Source organism: Giraffa tippelskirchi, chromosome 5 (genome assembly GCF_054371585.1).
Source record: "Giraffa tippelskirchi isolate mGirTip1 chromosome 5, T2T-mGirTip1v1.2.pri, whole genome shotgun sequence".
NCBI lineage: Eukaryota > Metazoa > Chordata > Mammalia > Artiodactyla > Giraffidae > Giraffa > Giraffa tippelskirchi.
In genome coordinates, this window is record NC_137279.1 from 32,007,918 (window position 1) to 32,022,851 (window position 14,934).

General features: G+C 44.4%; 1 protein-coding gene across 5 annotated transcripts in view; it reads right to left on the minus strand.

The window, feature by feature from the left end:
* Positions 1-14,934, minus strand: part of NPHP4 (nephrocystin 4) — a 133,262-nt gene that overhangs the window by 27,642 nt on the left and 90,686 nt on the right. For all 5 annotated transcript variants that reach the window (XR_014053643.1, XR_014053642.1, XM_081490312.1 and 2 more), the window contains one exon: positions 318-478. Coding sequence is in view for 3 of the 5 variants with exons in the window: in XM_081490312.1 (XP_081346438.1) it covers positions 318-478 (161 nt within the window). In the remaining 2 variants the exon portion in view is untranslated. The remainder of the gene's footprint in view (positions 1-317; positions 479-14,934) is intronic.

Consider the following 14,934-nt stretch of genomic DNA (forward strand, 5'->3'; position numbering starts at 1 on the left):
TCAATGGGCAGGGGCGGGGGCGAGCCTAGCCCCTGGGGAACAAGGCCGACCCCTTGCTGCTCTCAGGGAACTGCCATGCTCACCGTCGAGGGAGCAGAGCTGACATTACCTAGTGGGTTGAGGACCTGATGACTGGGCGGATGTAGCCTAGCGTGATCGAGTTTAGGCTCCGTGAACATCGCTTCTTTTGGGGAAGGCAAGGACTCGGCAGTGTTTGAATTTGTGAACCAAGAAGCCAGGCCGACGTCCAGCACTGGGCAATGACCAACTCCACCCAGGTGACAGACCTTGCAGGAGAGACTGTGGGAAAAACCTACCTTCAGCTGAACAGCAGCAGATCCGACGAGAAGCAGCGAGTCCCCATCCCAGACGTCAATCTGCAGGGTCTGCATGGCCAGGTAGCGGGCGAACCAGCGCTGCTCCCCAGGTCTCAGGAACCCAGGGTCCACCAGGTACTTCTGCTGAAAGCCCGGAGACCCTGTGTAAAGAGGCCCCAAAGAGGCCCAACAATAACTGGAATCATTTATCATCTTTATATACTTGGAGGACTTTCTGCTCTGGGCATGATGAAAAATTTCCACTTTTAGCAGAGCTGTAGCTTAATAAATATATTAATCAAAACATTATAAAATACCCAAATTAACAACAGGAAGAGTGGTGTTCAGAACACTATATTTCTTTCCAATATATGCAATAAAGTGAAAGTGAAGTCACTCAGTCGTGTCCAACCTTGTCTGGGGGCAGCCCAAGGCCCCTCGTGCTGGACCCTCCCAACTCCTCCCCACTGTAGGCTTGGACCCCTTCATTACTGTCCAGTTCAGACAGCTGGCTCCTTGGTAGCCTTCCCTGAGGTACAAGCTCCCCACAGTCCATCTCATGGCAGTGCCAAAGCACCCATTAAAGAACCCTGCATCATCTCCATCCCACTCAAAAGTCTGCAGGGAAGCTGACCACTGACTCCCAGGGGCAGTGGCACTTAGCCCAGGGTCCACTCAGGCTCCCAGGCTTAGCTCCCTCACCCCATCACAAACACCATGCCCCAGCCCAGGTGGGATCCTTGCTGCACCTTCAAGACTTTATATCCCAAGAACCAAAGAATTACAGTAAATGAATTAAGGAACAAATAACAATAGAGAACATCTCCAAAACAGTAGAAGGAAGGTAATATAAAGATAAATGCAAAATTTAATTGATTAGAAAATAAGAAAATAGAAAAATCTGTTTGAGGTACAGTTACGTGTCTTCAGAAGACAGGGAAGCCAAAATAAGTGGATGGAAAGACATCTCCATCCCTGGGGAAGGTCAGCTCCCGTCCTGTGAGGGCAGTTATCCCCACCGTTCATCTGTGAAAGCTCCAGAACCCCAGTGAGGAGTCTAACAAGCTTATACGGGAAACAAAACCAGTAGGAACGTCCAGGAGAACCACTCAAGGAAAAACAACGTAACGCCTCTGATAAACAGTGTGACCTTCATGCATAGACATTCTAACAGTCTGGTAAATTACGGCTCACAGGCCAACCCACTAGGAGCTAAGAATGGCTTTTACACGACTTTACTGATGGTCCAGTAGTCAAGACTCTGCCTGTCAATGCAGGGGACACGGGTTCAATCCCTGGTCCCCAAAGATTCCACATGCTGAAGGCCAATGAAGCTCATGAGCCACAACTACTGCAGACTGAGCACCCTAGAGCCTGTGCTCCTCAACAAGAGAAGCCACAGCAGTGAGAAGCCCACACACCACAACAAAGAGGAGTGACTGCTTACTGCAACTAGAGAAAGCCCACGTGCAGCAACAAAGACCCAACACAGACAAAAATAAATAAGAAATAAATAAGAATGGCTTTTCTTTAAGTGTTGTGGAAAACAAAAATCAAAATAAGAAGAAAATGATTACACAGAGATCATATGTAAAGCCAGAAAGTCTAAAATATTTTGTTCTGGCCCTTAAAATAGTTCGCCAACCTCTGGGCTAATGGAACAAGCAAGAAAATCCAAAATGACACCGAACTATTTAAAAAGAAAAAAAAAAAAGGTATATGATAAGTGTGGCTCTCAAGTTACTGGGGGAAAAGACAAACCTTTTAATAGATAGTGCCAGGTCAATTGGAGAGACATTCGGGAAGAGATAAAGCTGATCCAAATCTGCCATCACACAGCAGGATAAACTGCACTGAGATCAGAAATCTACATGTGAGAAATGAAACCTACACGTCCCAGAAGAAAGCATGCACAAATCTCTTACAAAGGAGAGAAAGCCCTTGCATCTATGACTCAAGAATCTAGAAGCAACAAAATACTGACGCATTCGACTACAGGAAAGAAACACCTTTACATGGCAAAACCCACCCTAAGCAAAGCAAAAAGACGAACAACAAAGTAGAAATCATATTGGTGATTTATATCACAGGCAACAGGCTAGTCCTCCTAACAGAGTTCCCGAAACAGGACAAGAAATGAAAAATCTGATAGAAAAATAGAATGGAAATTTGCTGCTAATGACAAAAGACATTCAACTTCATTTATCTCACATCAATGAGATTATAAAAATCCTAAAATGTAGCAATCTGGGACTTCCCTGGGGGTCCAGTGGCTAAGACTCTGGGCTCCTAATGCAGGGGGCCCGGGTTTGGTCCCTGGTGGGGAAACTAGGTCCCACAAGCTACAACTAAGACACAACTAAAGATTCTGCTGGCTGAGACAAAGACTGACAATCCTGGGTGCAGCATCTGAGACCCGATGCAGGCAAATAAACATACTTAAATTTTTTTTAAAGTGTAGCAACCCATGTTGTGGGGGAGGCTAACAGAAGGGAGGTTCAACCCTCTAAACCCACTGTCAGCAATCTGCCCCAAAACACACCTACAGACACAGAAAACTCCCAAAACACAGAGCTGCTCATTGCCTCATTGTCTGAGATAGCAGAACCCTGGAAAGACCCAAACCTCCATCAGTGGGATGATGGTTGAATAAACCACAGAATGTGCATGCAACACAGGACAACGTAGCTGTAAAAACAACGCAGGTGGTTTCCACATGGAGTAGAACTCGGGAGGATGGAAAGTTATCTGAAAAAAAAACATGCTGAACACATGTATTTGGTATGCTACTTTTTGAAGAAGAAAAAAGGAAAAATAAAAATGTAAATATTTGCTTAAGCCAGAAACTAGAAACCAGGTTGCCTCCAGGAGGCGGAGCAGGTGGGGACCATCTAAAGGGAATACGATGGGAGGGAGCTTTGAGTGTATATTCAATGATGGTTTTGTGTTTTGAGCCATGTAAATATTCCAACAGATTAAAGCAAAAAAGAAAGAAAGCTGGGAACTCCTCAGCCATCTAGTGGTCAGGACACGGTGCTTTCACTGCCAAGGCATGGTTTCAATCCTTGATCAGGGAACTAACAGCCTCAAATCACACACCACAGCCAAAAAATAAAGAAAGGAAGGAAAGAAAGCAAACATAAAACTGAAAAAATGAAACAGGCAAATCTGATTGAACATCGAATTGGGAACAGCACGTGCTTTTGGCTGCACTAACTCACTCTGCATCCTGTGGGACACAGCCCAGGACCACAGAACTTTCATCAGCCATAGATTGTTTGTACTCACATTAAGAGGAAAGAGATACAAATAAAATATTTTAAGGAAAAACTTCCAAAAATGAATTATAAATATCAAAGTGAAGTCATGTTTTAATATATGCCTCAACTCTGCCCAAGGAAAGGCCTGGAAGCAGTTGAGATCCAGATCAAAAGCATCTGGGTCATGGCCTCTATCTAGCAAGCACTCACAGTGTGGGCGCCAGGCTCCCAGGAGAAACAGGAGACCCAGGGAACGGGAGACTTTTGCTCCAGAAAGCGAGACCCCAGCCAAGTCCAACCAGAGTGTGTCAAAAGACCCAGGCCAACCGTAAGGGCTACCACTGGCCAAATGAGGGGAAATTAGTGCATCAGAAACTAGCAATAATGAATAACTAAACATCTGAGAGATCTGAGTGCTACCCCAAAGATGAAACAAAGAGCCAGACATATAAAACCTCAACTGTCACTATTGGAGTAACTGTTACAGTAAGTTCTTACTCTGAAAATTAGAAATTAAAGGGAAAGTATTAAACATTTGTTCTGTCTTTTTTGGAGGATATAGATGTAGTTCACCATTAGCTGATGAAAGAAAGTCTCTCTTTATAGAAGAATGTCAGCTAATAAAGGGAGACCAAATGCTAGCATTAGAAGAATTACCATTTCGAAAGTGAAAGTGTTAGTTGCTTGGTCTTGTCCAACACTTTGCAACGCTTGTCCCCGGACTGTAGCCCGTCAGGCTCCTCTGTCCATGGAATTCTCCAGGCAAGAATACTGGAGTGGGTAGCCATTCCTTTCTCCAGGGGATCTTCCTGACTCAGGGATCAAACCCAGGTCTCCTGCATTGCAGGCAGATTCTTTACCATCTGAGCCACCAGGTAAGCCCTTTGGAAAATTTCATTAAATAGCCGATTCAGGCAAAGCACAGCCGAGGATGTTACCACAGCAGGAAAAGGGGCTGTTGGGGTCAAATATTCACAAGGAACCAAAGAACAGCCCCCAAGAAATCTTCCAAGTGCAAATGGAAGCGCCTCCCTCTTCCCACTGAAGACATCTGGGGCGCGGGTGCCCCAAGGAAGTGCTCACATAAGTACTCCCACAGTGACACAGACTGAGCTTGGTGTCTTCGATGGGATGCACACGCAGCACAAGACTTCAACAATGACGTGTTCACGCCAAAATCTAAAAAGGGACGGAGCCTTCAGCCCTCACCCAGCCAGTGGACAAGAACTGCTGGGGACAAAGGAGGTCGACAACTAGGTGCAGAAACTATCAGACACACACGGAACACGGGACATTCTACGACTCGCTTGGTCTCTTCAAAAAGGCACCGTCATCAGACAAAGAATGCAGGGGACAAGCCTCGATGCAAAGAGACCAAAGAAATGATTGCAAATAATACATGGACCTGGACTGGATGTTGGGCTTCCCTGGTGGCTCAGCTTGTAGAGAATCCGCCTGCGATGCAGGAGACCTGGGTTCAATCCCTTAGTTGGGAAGATCCCTTGGAGAAGGGAAAGGCTACCCACTCCAGTATTCCAGTCTGGAGAATTCCATGGACCGTATATCCACGGGGTCGCAAAGAGTCGGACGTGACTGAACAACTTTCACTTCAACTCGCTGAACTGGATGTCAGAGCAAAAAACAGCTATAATGGACGTAAGAGGGGAAATGGGAAATTTTGACTATGAAATTCTTATCATCTTAAGATAGAACTGTGTGCACAGAAAAGGGCATCCTTATTTTTAAGTAATGCCAATCACTGTATTTATTTAAAGGTAGTGTCATCATGCCTGCACTTTACTTTCAACTGATTTGGTGTGGCGGGGGAGAGGGAATGAACACATAGATAAAGCAGGTGTTCCCAAATGCACTGATGCAACTTCTGTAGGTGGGGACACAGGATTAGGACTCTTGAAGGAAGCAGAGAAAAGAAGGCAGGAGATGGCAGAAGGGGGTCAAAGGGTCCACACTCTCAGCAAGGAAGAGGAGAGTAAGGCGGTGCTAGAGGGTCCAGACCCAGACACTGGTCTGGTGGGAGATGCCTCCCGCCCGTGATAACCCAGGGATAGGAAGATGGATGTGAGTTCTTTAGAACAAAGGGTGCTCTTGGCTGACCCAGACTCCAGCCCTCACACTAAGGAAGATTCCACTAGATGAAAACACTGAGAGAAGCAGGTTAGAGAGACAACAGCCCAGAGAGAAGCGGGTTAGGAGGACAACAGCCTGGACAAAGAAGCAAGGGGAGTAACAAGCAAAGAGAGTCCCATGCACGTGGTGTGGAAGGACAAGGGCCAACGCAGGCAGACAAAATGGCCACGGACTCGAGGGAACCTTCCTGAAAGGAGAGGGGACGGTAGTAAGAGAGGAAACTCCAGAGGCACACTCCACTCGTGAAGAAAAAGGAGAAACAAAAAGAAATTCTTCTCACAACGTACAACAATGAATAGTGTGGTAGAGGTGGCTGCCAGGCCCACGGGCCCCAGGTTCCATAAGCTGTGATTCCTACTACAGGACCTCACGAGCCTGCTGAGGGCTGCCCACTAGGGAGCATAGGAACCACGTCGTGGACTCTAGAGACCAGGACTCAGACCTAGAGAGGAAGCGGTGCCCTCCATGAGAACCAGCGGTCAGGGCTGCCAAGACTGTAAACGTCCAGTCTTTGCCCGGAGACAACAACGTCTCAGATGTTGCTTTCCGTAAGCGGGTCCAGCTACCAAGAAAGGGCAGTTGTGTGGTGGAGCTGAGATCAAGGCTTTGTCCCTCTGCCCTCATTAACCCCTGAATCTCCACTTCCGTCTTTGGCAAAACCAAACTTTGGATCCTGGGAACATCATTTTGCTTAAGACAACTATTCAAGGTTGAGGAATGACTCACTTTTCAAGCTTGGTGGGTATGGAGTCAGTGTTTTTTAAAACCTTTTATGTCCTATTAACTCTCTGGAATCTTTATGAAGGTCACAAACCTCCACCCCCACCTCATGGGATACACAAAATCAATTCCAGATGGATTCTAGATGTGAATATAAAAAAAGTCTTCAAGAAGACAACACAGAGTGTATCTTCAAAACTCTGTGTAGACAGACTCATTTTGGAGTGCAGCTTAGGTGTACTGTGTGCTCAGTCATGTCCCCATAGACTTGTGCCTCTTGTGACCCCATGGACTGTAGCATGCCAGGCTTCTCTGTCCATGGACTTTTCCAGGCAAGAATACTGGAGTGGGCTGCCATTTCCTTCTCCAGGGGATCTTTCCAGCACAGGGATTGAACCGATAACTCTTGTGTTTTCTGCATTGACAGGTAGATTCTTTACCACTAGCACCACCTGGGAAGCCCACAGCTTAGGAAATCTATACATTAAGGAAAAGACTGATAAACTGAACTTAATGGAAAACTACTGTTAACCAAAAGACACCATTAACAGGATCAAAGGCAAGGCACAGAGTGGGAGTAGCTATTTGTAACATCTCAAGAAGGATATACACATAACACCTACAAACTGAAAAACAGACAGCATAATGAAAAGTGGGCAAAGCACTTCAAAAGAGGATCAGCCTAAGGTGATGGTGTATGGAAGGTCATCAGTCATCCAGTAGGCTGCACACAGGGAGATGCCGGCACCCACCAGGACCATGAAAGAGACAAACAGAACCACACATACTCCACAATCGGAAGGACACAGGCGGTTCAGACATGGCATCTACTCCAGTGGGTGTGTAAGCTTCTCGGGGAACCCACCAAAGCTAGACCTGTGCTGCTGGAGACCCAGCGACTTCAGTCCCAGGCACAGAACAATGCAGATGCACCAAAAGAATGATCATGCATTATTAAAAGCAAGAGACAGCCGGTACTGGAGAGGGCGTGGAGAAAAGGGAACCCTCATCTACCATTGCTGGGAATGTAACTTGGCGCACCTACTATGAAAGCTGTGTGGAGGTTCCTCAAAAAACTTTAAAATAGAATTACCATATGAACCAGAAGTCCCACTCTTGGGTATTTAACCAAAGAAAATAAAGAAAAAAAAAAAAAAAAACTAACTCGAAAATATTCTGCAGCCTCATGTTCACTGTAGCATTATTTACAATAGCCAAGATGTGGAAGAAACCTAAGTGTCCATCTGTGGATGAACAGATAAAGAAAATGTAGTGTGGGGACTTCCCTGGTGGTCCAGTGGCTAAGAATCCACCTTCCAGTGCAGGGCATGTGGATTCGAGCCCTGGTCAGGCAGCTAAGATCTCACATGCCACAGGGCAACTAAGCCCAAGCAACACAACTACTCAGCCTATGTGCTCTGCAGCCCACATCACAACTGGGGAACAACCTGTGCACCTCAGTGAAGAGACCCAATGCTGCCAAATAAACAAATAAATGCTTCAAAAGAAAGAAAACATGCATGTATATATGTGAAATATTATTCAGCCATTAAAAAGAAGGCAATTTTGTCATTTACAACAATGTGGATGGATCAGGGGCTTCCCAAGTGGTGTTAGTGGTAAAGAATCCCCCTGCCAATTCAGGAGATGCAAGAGATGCAAGTTAGGGACATATACCCTATGATCTCACTTATATGTGAAATCTTTAAAAAAAAAAAAAATCAGGCTTGTTAAATACAGAGAACAGACTGGTAGTTGCAAGAGGTAGTGGGGTTGGGGGGGGGAGCGGGTAGGTGAAATGGGTGAAGGGGTCAAAAGGTACAAACTTCAAGGTATAAAATAAGTAACTCGTGGGGATGCAATGTACATCATGGTGACTATAGTTAATAACACAATATTGCGCATTTGAAAGTTGCTGAGAGAGTATATCGTAAAAGTTCTCAAACAAGGATTAAAAGAATTTTATGATTCATATGTTTGATGATGGATGTTACCTAGACTTGTGCTGGTAACTTCACAGTTTTTACAAATGTTCATAGTAGTAGTATTCAAAACAGCCAAAACCTGGAAATGATTCAACAGACTGTGAACAGCAGAATGGGTAAACCCTGTGGAATATTCCATTGATGTGTTTCTATACAGCCAAGACCACAGATAAGCTACTGCTACATACAGCAACATGAATGAATCTAAGATATGAGGCTCAGTGAAAGAAGTTAGATTCCAAGGGTACATACAATATGCTCCTCTTTCAGTTCAAAAAACTGATAAAACTGATCTAGAATGATAGAACTCAGAACAGCAGCTACCCTTGTTGTTCAGTCGCTAAGTCGTGTCCGGCTCTCTGCAACCCCATGGACTGCAGCATGCCAGGCTCTTCTGTCCTTCACTATCTCCCAGAGGCTGCTCAGATTCATGTCCATTGAGTCAGTGATGCCATTCAAGTATCTCATCCTCTGCTAACCCCTTCTCCTTTTGCCTTCGATCTTTCTTAGTATCAGAGTCTTTTCCAATGAGTCACTTCTTCGCATGAGGTGGCCAAAGTATTGGAGTTTCAGCTTCAACATCAGTCCTTCCAATGAATATTCAGGACTGATTTCCTTTAGGATGGACTAGTTTGATCTCCTTGCAGTCCAAGGGACTCTCAAGAGTCTTCTCCAACACCACAGTTCAAAAGCATCAATTTTTCAGCATTCAGCCTTCTTTATGGTACAACTCTCACATCCCTACATGACTAGTGGGAAAATCATAGCTTTGACTAGACAGACCTTTGTTGGCAAAGTAATGTCTCTGCTTTTTAATATTCTGTCTAGGTTGGTCATAGCTTTTCTTCCAAGGAGCAAATGTCTTTTAATTTCATGGCTGCAGTCACCATCTGCAGTGATTTTGGAGCCCCCCAAAATAATGTCTGTCACTGTTTCCACTGTTTCCCCATCTATTTCCCATGAAGTGATGGGACCAGATGCCATGATCTTTGTTTTTTGAACATTGAGTTTTAAGCCAACTTTTTCACTCTCCTCTTTCACTTTCATCAAGAGGCTCTTTAGTTCCTCTTCGCTTTCTGTCATAAGGGTGGTGTCATCTGCATACATGAGGTTATTGATATTTCTCCAAGCAATCTTGATTCCAGCTTGTGCTTCATCAAGCCCTGCATTTCCTATGACGTACTCTGCATAGAAGTTAAATAAGCAGGGTGACAATATACAGCCTTGACATACTCCTTTCCCAATTTGGAACCAGGTGTTGTTCCATGTCCGGTTCTAACTGTTGCTTCTTTACCTGCATACAGATTTCTCAGGAGGCAGGTAAGGAGGTCTGATATTCCCATCTCTTGAAGAATTTTCCACAGTTTGTTGTGATCCACAGTCAAAGGCTTTGGTGTAGTCAATAAAGCAGAAGTAGATGTTTTTCTGGAATTCTCTTGCTTTTTCGATAACCCAACAGATGCTGGCAGTTTGATCTCTGGTTCCTCTGCCTTTTCTAAACCCAGCTTGAACAGTTCACAAACTGTTGAAACCTCGCTTGGAGAATTTTGAGCATTACTTTGCTAGCATGTGAGATGAGTGCAATTGTGCTGTAGTTTGAACATTATTTGGCATTGCCTTTCTTTGGGATTGGAATGAAAACTGACCTTTTCCACTCCCGTGGCCACTGCTGAGTTTTCCGAATTTGCTGGCATATTGAGTGCAGCACTTTCATACCATCATCTTTCAGATATGAAATAGCTCAACTGGAATTCCATCACCTCCACTAGCTTTGTTCATAGTGATGCATCCTAAGACCCACTTGACTTCACATTCCAGGATGTCTGCCTCTAGGCGAGTGATCACACCATCGTGGTTATCTGGGTCATGAAGATCTTGTTTGTATAGTTCTTCTGTGTATTCTTGCCACCTCTTCTTAATATCTTCTGCTTCTGTTAGGTCCATACTGTTTCTGTCCTTTATTGTGCCTATCTTTGTATGAAATGTTCCCTTGGTATCTTTAATTTTCTTGAAGAGATCTCTAGTCTTTCCCATTCTATTGCTTTCCTCTATTTCTTTGCATTGATCACTGAGGAGGCTTTCTTATCTCTCCTTGCTATTCTTTGGAACTCTGCATTCAAATGGGTTTATCTTTCCCACTAGGCTCCTCTGTCCATGGAACTTTCCAGGCAAGAATACTGGAATGGGTGGCCATTCCCTTCTTCAGGGTATCTTCCCAACCCAGGGATCAAACCCAGGTCTCCCACATTGCAGGCAGATTCTTTAACATCTGAGTCACAAGGGAAGCCCATATGATGCATCAATTGGGCTCCAAGGTATTTACCCAAATGAGTTAAAAATGTTTGTCCACACAAAATCCTGAACAGAAATGTTTACAGTAGGTCACCTACATATGCACCTTCAAGTTGCAAACTTTCAAAGATGTGAACGTGTGTTCCATCTATGTCAGGCGTGAGTGAAATTGCAGCTTGCCCTCTGTCTCCTACTGCTGACGCTCCTTCAGCTCTACTGTCTCTCACCTCCTCTCCCTCCTCCAGTCAGTAACTCTTCTTGACTCTTCACTTGATGCCAGCCCGTGTGCCAGCTGCTGTGCTGTACTATTGCACTGTATTGTAGATTTAAAATGTCTTCTTGATTTTTTTATGTTTGTTTTTTATGTATTAATTTGTTTTTTATGTATTAATTGTGTGAAAAGTATTATAAACCTATTATAGTAGAGTACTGTACAGCTGATTGTGTTGGTTGGGTAACTAGGATAATTCTGTTGGACTGCGGTCTCAGAATGGAACTTGTTTGTGTTTTGTATGTAGGGGATTTACTGTATAGCAGTTTTGTCCATGATTGCCAAAAACCGGAAGCAACCAAGACACCTTTCAGTAGATGAATGGATAAATAAACTGAGGTACATCCAGACCACAGAGTATTATTCAGTGCTGAAAATAAATGAGCTATCAAGCCACAAAAAAGATGTGGAAGAACCTTGAATGTGTATTACTTAGCAAAAGAAGCCATCTGAAAAAGTATATGCTATATAGTTTCACCTGTATGATATCCTGGAAAAGGCACAACTATGGAGACAATAAAAGAATCAGGAGCAGACAGGGTGGAGCACCCAGGAGGTTTCAGGCAGTGAAATCACCCTGGTTGATATGATAACAGTGGATATATACATTTGTCATAAACCATAGAATGTACAACACCAAGAGTAAACCTTAAGGTAAACTATGAGCTTCAGTTAGCAACAGTGTATCAATATTGGTTCATCAATTATAACAAAGGTACCACATTAACATAAGATAATACTAATGGGGGAGACTATGGGGCAGGCTCAGGATCATTTCATGGCAAATAGATGGGGAAACCATGGAAACAGTGACAGCCTTTATTTTGGGGGGCTCCAAAATCACTGCAGATGGTGACTACAGCCATGAAATTAAAAGATGCTTCCTCCTGGGAAGAAAAACTATGACCAACCTAGACAGCATATTAAAAAGCAGAGACATTACAAAAGCTGACAAAGTTCCATCTAGTCAAAGCTATAGTTTTTCCAGCAGTCATGTATAGATGTGAGAGATGGACCATTAAGAAAGCTGAGCGCTGAAAAAATAATGCTTTGAACTGTGGTGTTGGAGAATACTGAAGAGAGTGCTTTGGACAGCAAGATCAAACCAGTCAACCCTAAAGGAAATCAGTCCTAAATATTCATTGGAAGGACTGATGCTGAAGCTGAAATTCCAACACTTTGGCCACCTGAAGTGAAGAACTGACTCATTGGAAAAGACCCCGATGCTGGGAAAGATTGAAGGCAGGAGAAGGGGATGACAGAGGATGAAATGGTTTGATGGCATCACCAACTCGATGGACATAAGTTTGAGCAAGCTTCAGGAATTGGTGATGAACAGGGAAGCCTGGGGTGCTGCAGTCAATGGGGTTGCAAAGAGTCAGACACAACTGAGCAACTGAACTAAACTGAACTGATGGGGACAGGAAGTATATGGGAAATCCTGACCATCTTCTCACTTTCTCTATAAATCTAAAACTGTTCTGATGAATAAAATCTATCAATTTTATAAAATCCATGGAACAGTGCACTTTGTTGTAGGCATGCTATATTACGTTGGCCAAAAAGTGCCATAACTTTTTCCATAACATCTGGTGAAAAAAATCTGAACAAACTCTTGGACCAACCCAATATTTCAACAACAAAAGAAAACATGTCTTAAGTGAGGGCCGTGAAAGCGCTGGTGCTGAACCAGTACAACTTCTGAAGCCTCGAGGGCCATCCACAGAGGACCCCTGAGTTTAAGCTGCTGAAGGAAGAAGCCCAGATCTGCCCAGTCAGAGGCATCTTTCACCGAGACTCAGCTGTGTAAGAAATTGTAAAGCCTTTCTGGACTTTAAGAATTTTAGACTTTGAATTTTAATTCACCCTGACAAGAAAAATTTGATTTTGGAGTTTAATTTCTTTGGACTTCCACTTGCAGGGAAATTTAATTTTTGGACTAATTTCTCTCTGGGCAATTCCTAATGGAAAGGGGTTTATAGTCAAATCAGGAACACCTCTAAGTGGTTGGCCTTTTTTATTGAATTATCTTCAGGCTATCATTTAACCTCACAGCAGAACCTCTGATGAGTTAAACTGGATCAAGGGACTGGAAAGAACTTAGAATGGGAAATAGGGAATGAATTCTCAGCAACGGGTGCAGAGGAGCCTTGAAATCTATGCATTATTCTGGTCCATTTCAAGCCTTCTGAGGACATAAGCTATAAACTATCCACCACTGGTACCGGAGGATGGGCAAAGGAAAGATGGTTGGTTTGAAAGAAGTGGTGCCAGGGAGGCTGGGAAACCTCCCCTATGGTGATTGGTCCCGCAAGGAAGGCCACACCCCCACTGACCATACTCTCAACGGTTAAGCTCAGGGGGTAGAGAGAACAAAATGCAAGAAGGTTGCAGGAGCCCATCCTTCCCCAGCCCCACCTCTCCACAGAGGGGCCTCCTGTGCCTACCCTCTGCCCAGCACATGCCCTCCCCACAGCAAAATTAGCTCACGGACTAGTGGGTTTGGCAGACAGGACAGGACCCGAGCTGCTCACCCTTTCCCCTGCCTGTTCTTTTCAGATTTATCCACAGAAAGAAAGGATGTGGTCCACAGGCAAACCAGGGTGGCAGCTCTGCCCCAAGGATCAAGGCTGACTGTGGCTGCCAGCCTGACCTCTCCCTGCCACCCACCTGATGGCGGCTCAGCAAGCCTGGCTTCAGACTACCCCCACGCCCACGCCTGCTCTGCCGCTCTCCACTGATGCTGACCTTGGCCAAGGGAACAGAGCATCACCTGTGTACCCATGAGCCCTAGCACCTAACAATCTGGCAGATCCTTCCCACTACTTCTTTGTTTTCCAACCATTTATACTCATTTTAAAATTTCTTTCCTACTACTTTTATTGGGTTTGTTCTGTTTTTCTTTTTTTTTTCCCACCAAACTTCCTGAGCTGAACAATTTAGTTCAGTCGCTCAGTCATGTCTGACTCTTTGCAACCCCATGGACTGCAGCACGACAGGCTTCCCTGTCTGTCACCAACTCCCGGAGCTTGCTCAGACTCATGAGCATCAAGTCGGTGATGCAATCCAACCATCTCATCCTCTGTCCTCCCCTTCTCCTCCCGCCTTCAATCTTTACCAGCATCAGGATATTTTCCAATGAGTCACTTCTTTGAATCAGGTAGCCAAAGTATTGGAGTTTCAGCTTCAGCATCAGTCCTTCCAATGAATATTCAGGACTGATTTCATTTAGGACTGACTGGTTTGATCTCCTTGCAGCCCAAGAAACTCCAAGCATCAATTCTTTGGTGCTCAGCTTTCTCTATAGTCCAACTCTCACATCCATACATGACTACTGGAAAACCCATAGCTTTGACTAGACAGACCTTTGTTGGCAAAGTAATATCTCTGCTTTTTAATATGCTGTCTAGGTTGGTCATAGCTTTTCTTCCAAGGAGCAAATGTCTTTTAATTTCATGGCTGCAGTCACCATCTGCAGTGATTTTGTAGCTCAAGAAAATAAAGTCTCTGACTGTTTCCATTGTTTCCCCATCTATTTGCCATGAAACTGTGGAAAATTCTGAGAGAGATGGGAATACCAGACCATATGACCTGTCTCTTGAGAAACCTGTATGCAGGTCAGGAAGCAACAGTTAGAACTGGACATGGAACAACAGACTGGTTCCAAATAGGAAAAGGAGTACGTCAAGGCTGTATATTGTCACCCTGCTTATTTAACTTCTATGCAGAGTACATCATGAGAAATTCTGGGCTGAAAGAAACACAAGCTGGAACCAAGATTGCTGGGAGAAATATCAATAACCTCAGATATGCAGATGACACCGCCCTTATGGCAAAAAGTGAAGAAGAACTAAAGAGCCTCTTGATGAAAGTGAAAGAGGAGAGTGAAAAAGTTGGCTTAAAGCTCAACGTTCAGAAAACTAAGATCATGGCATCTGGTC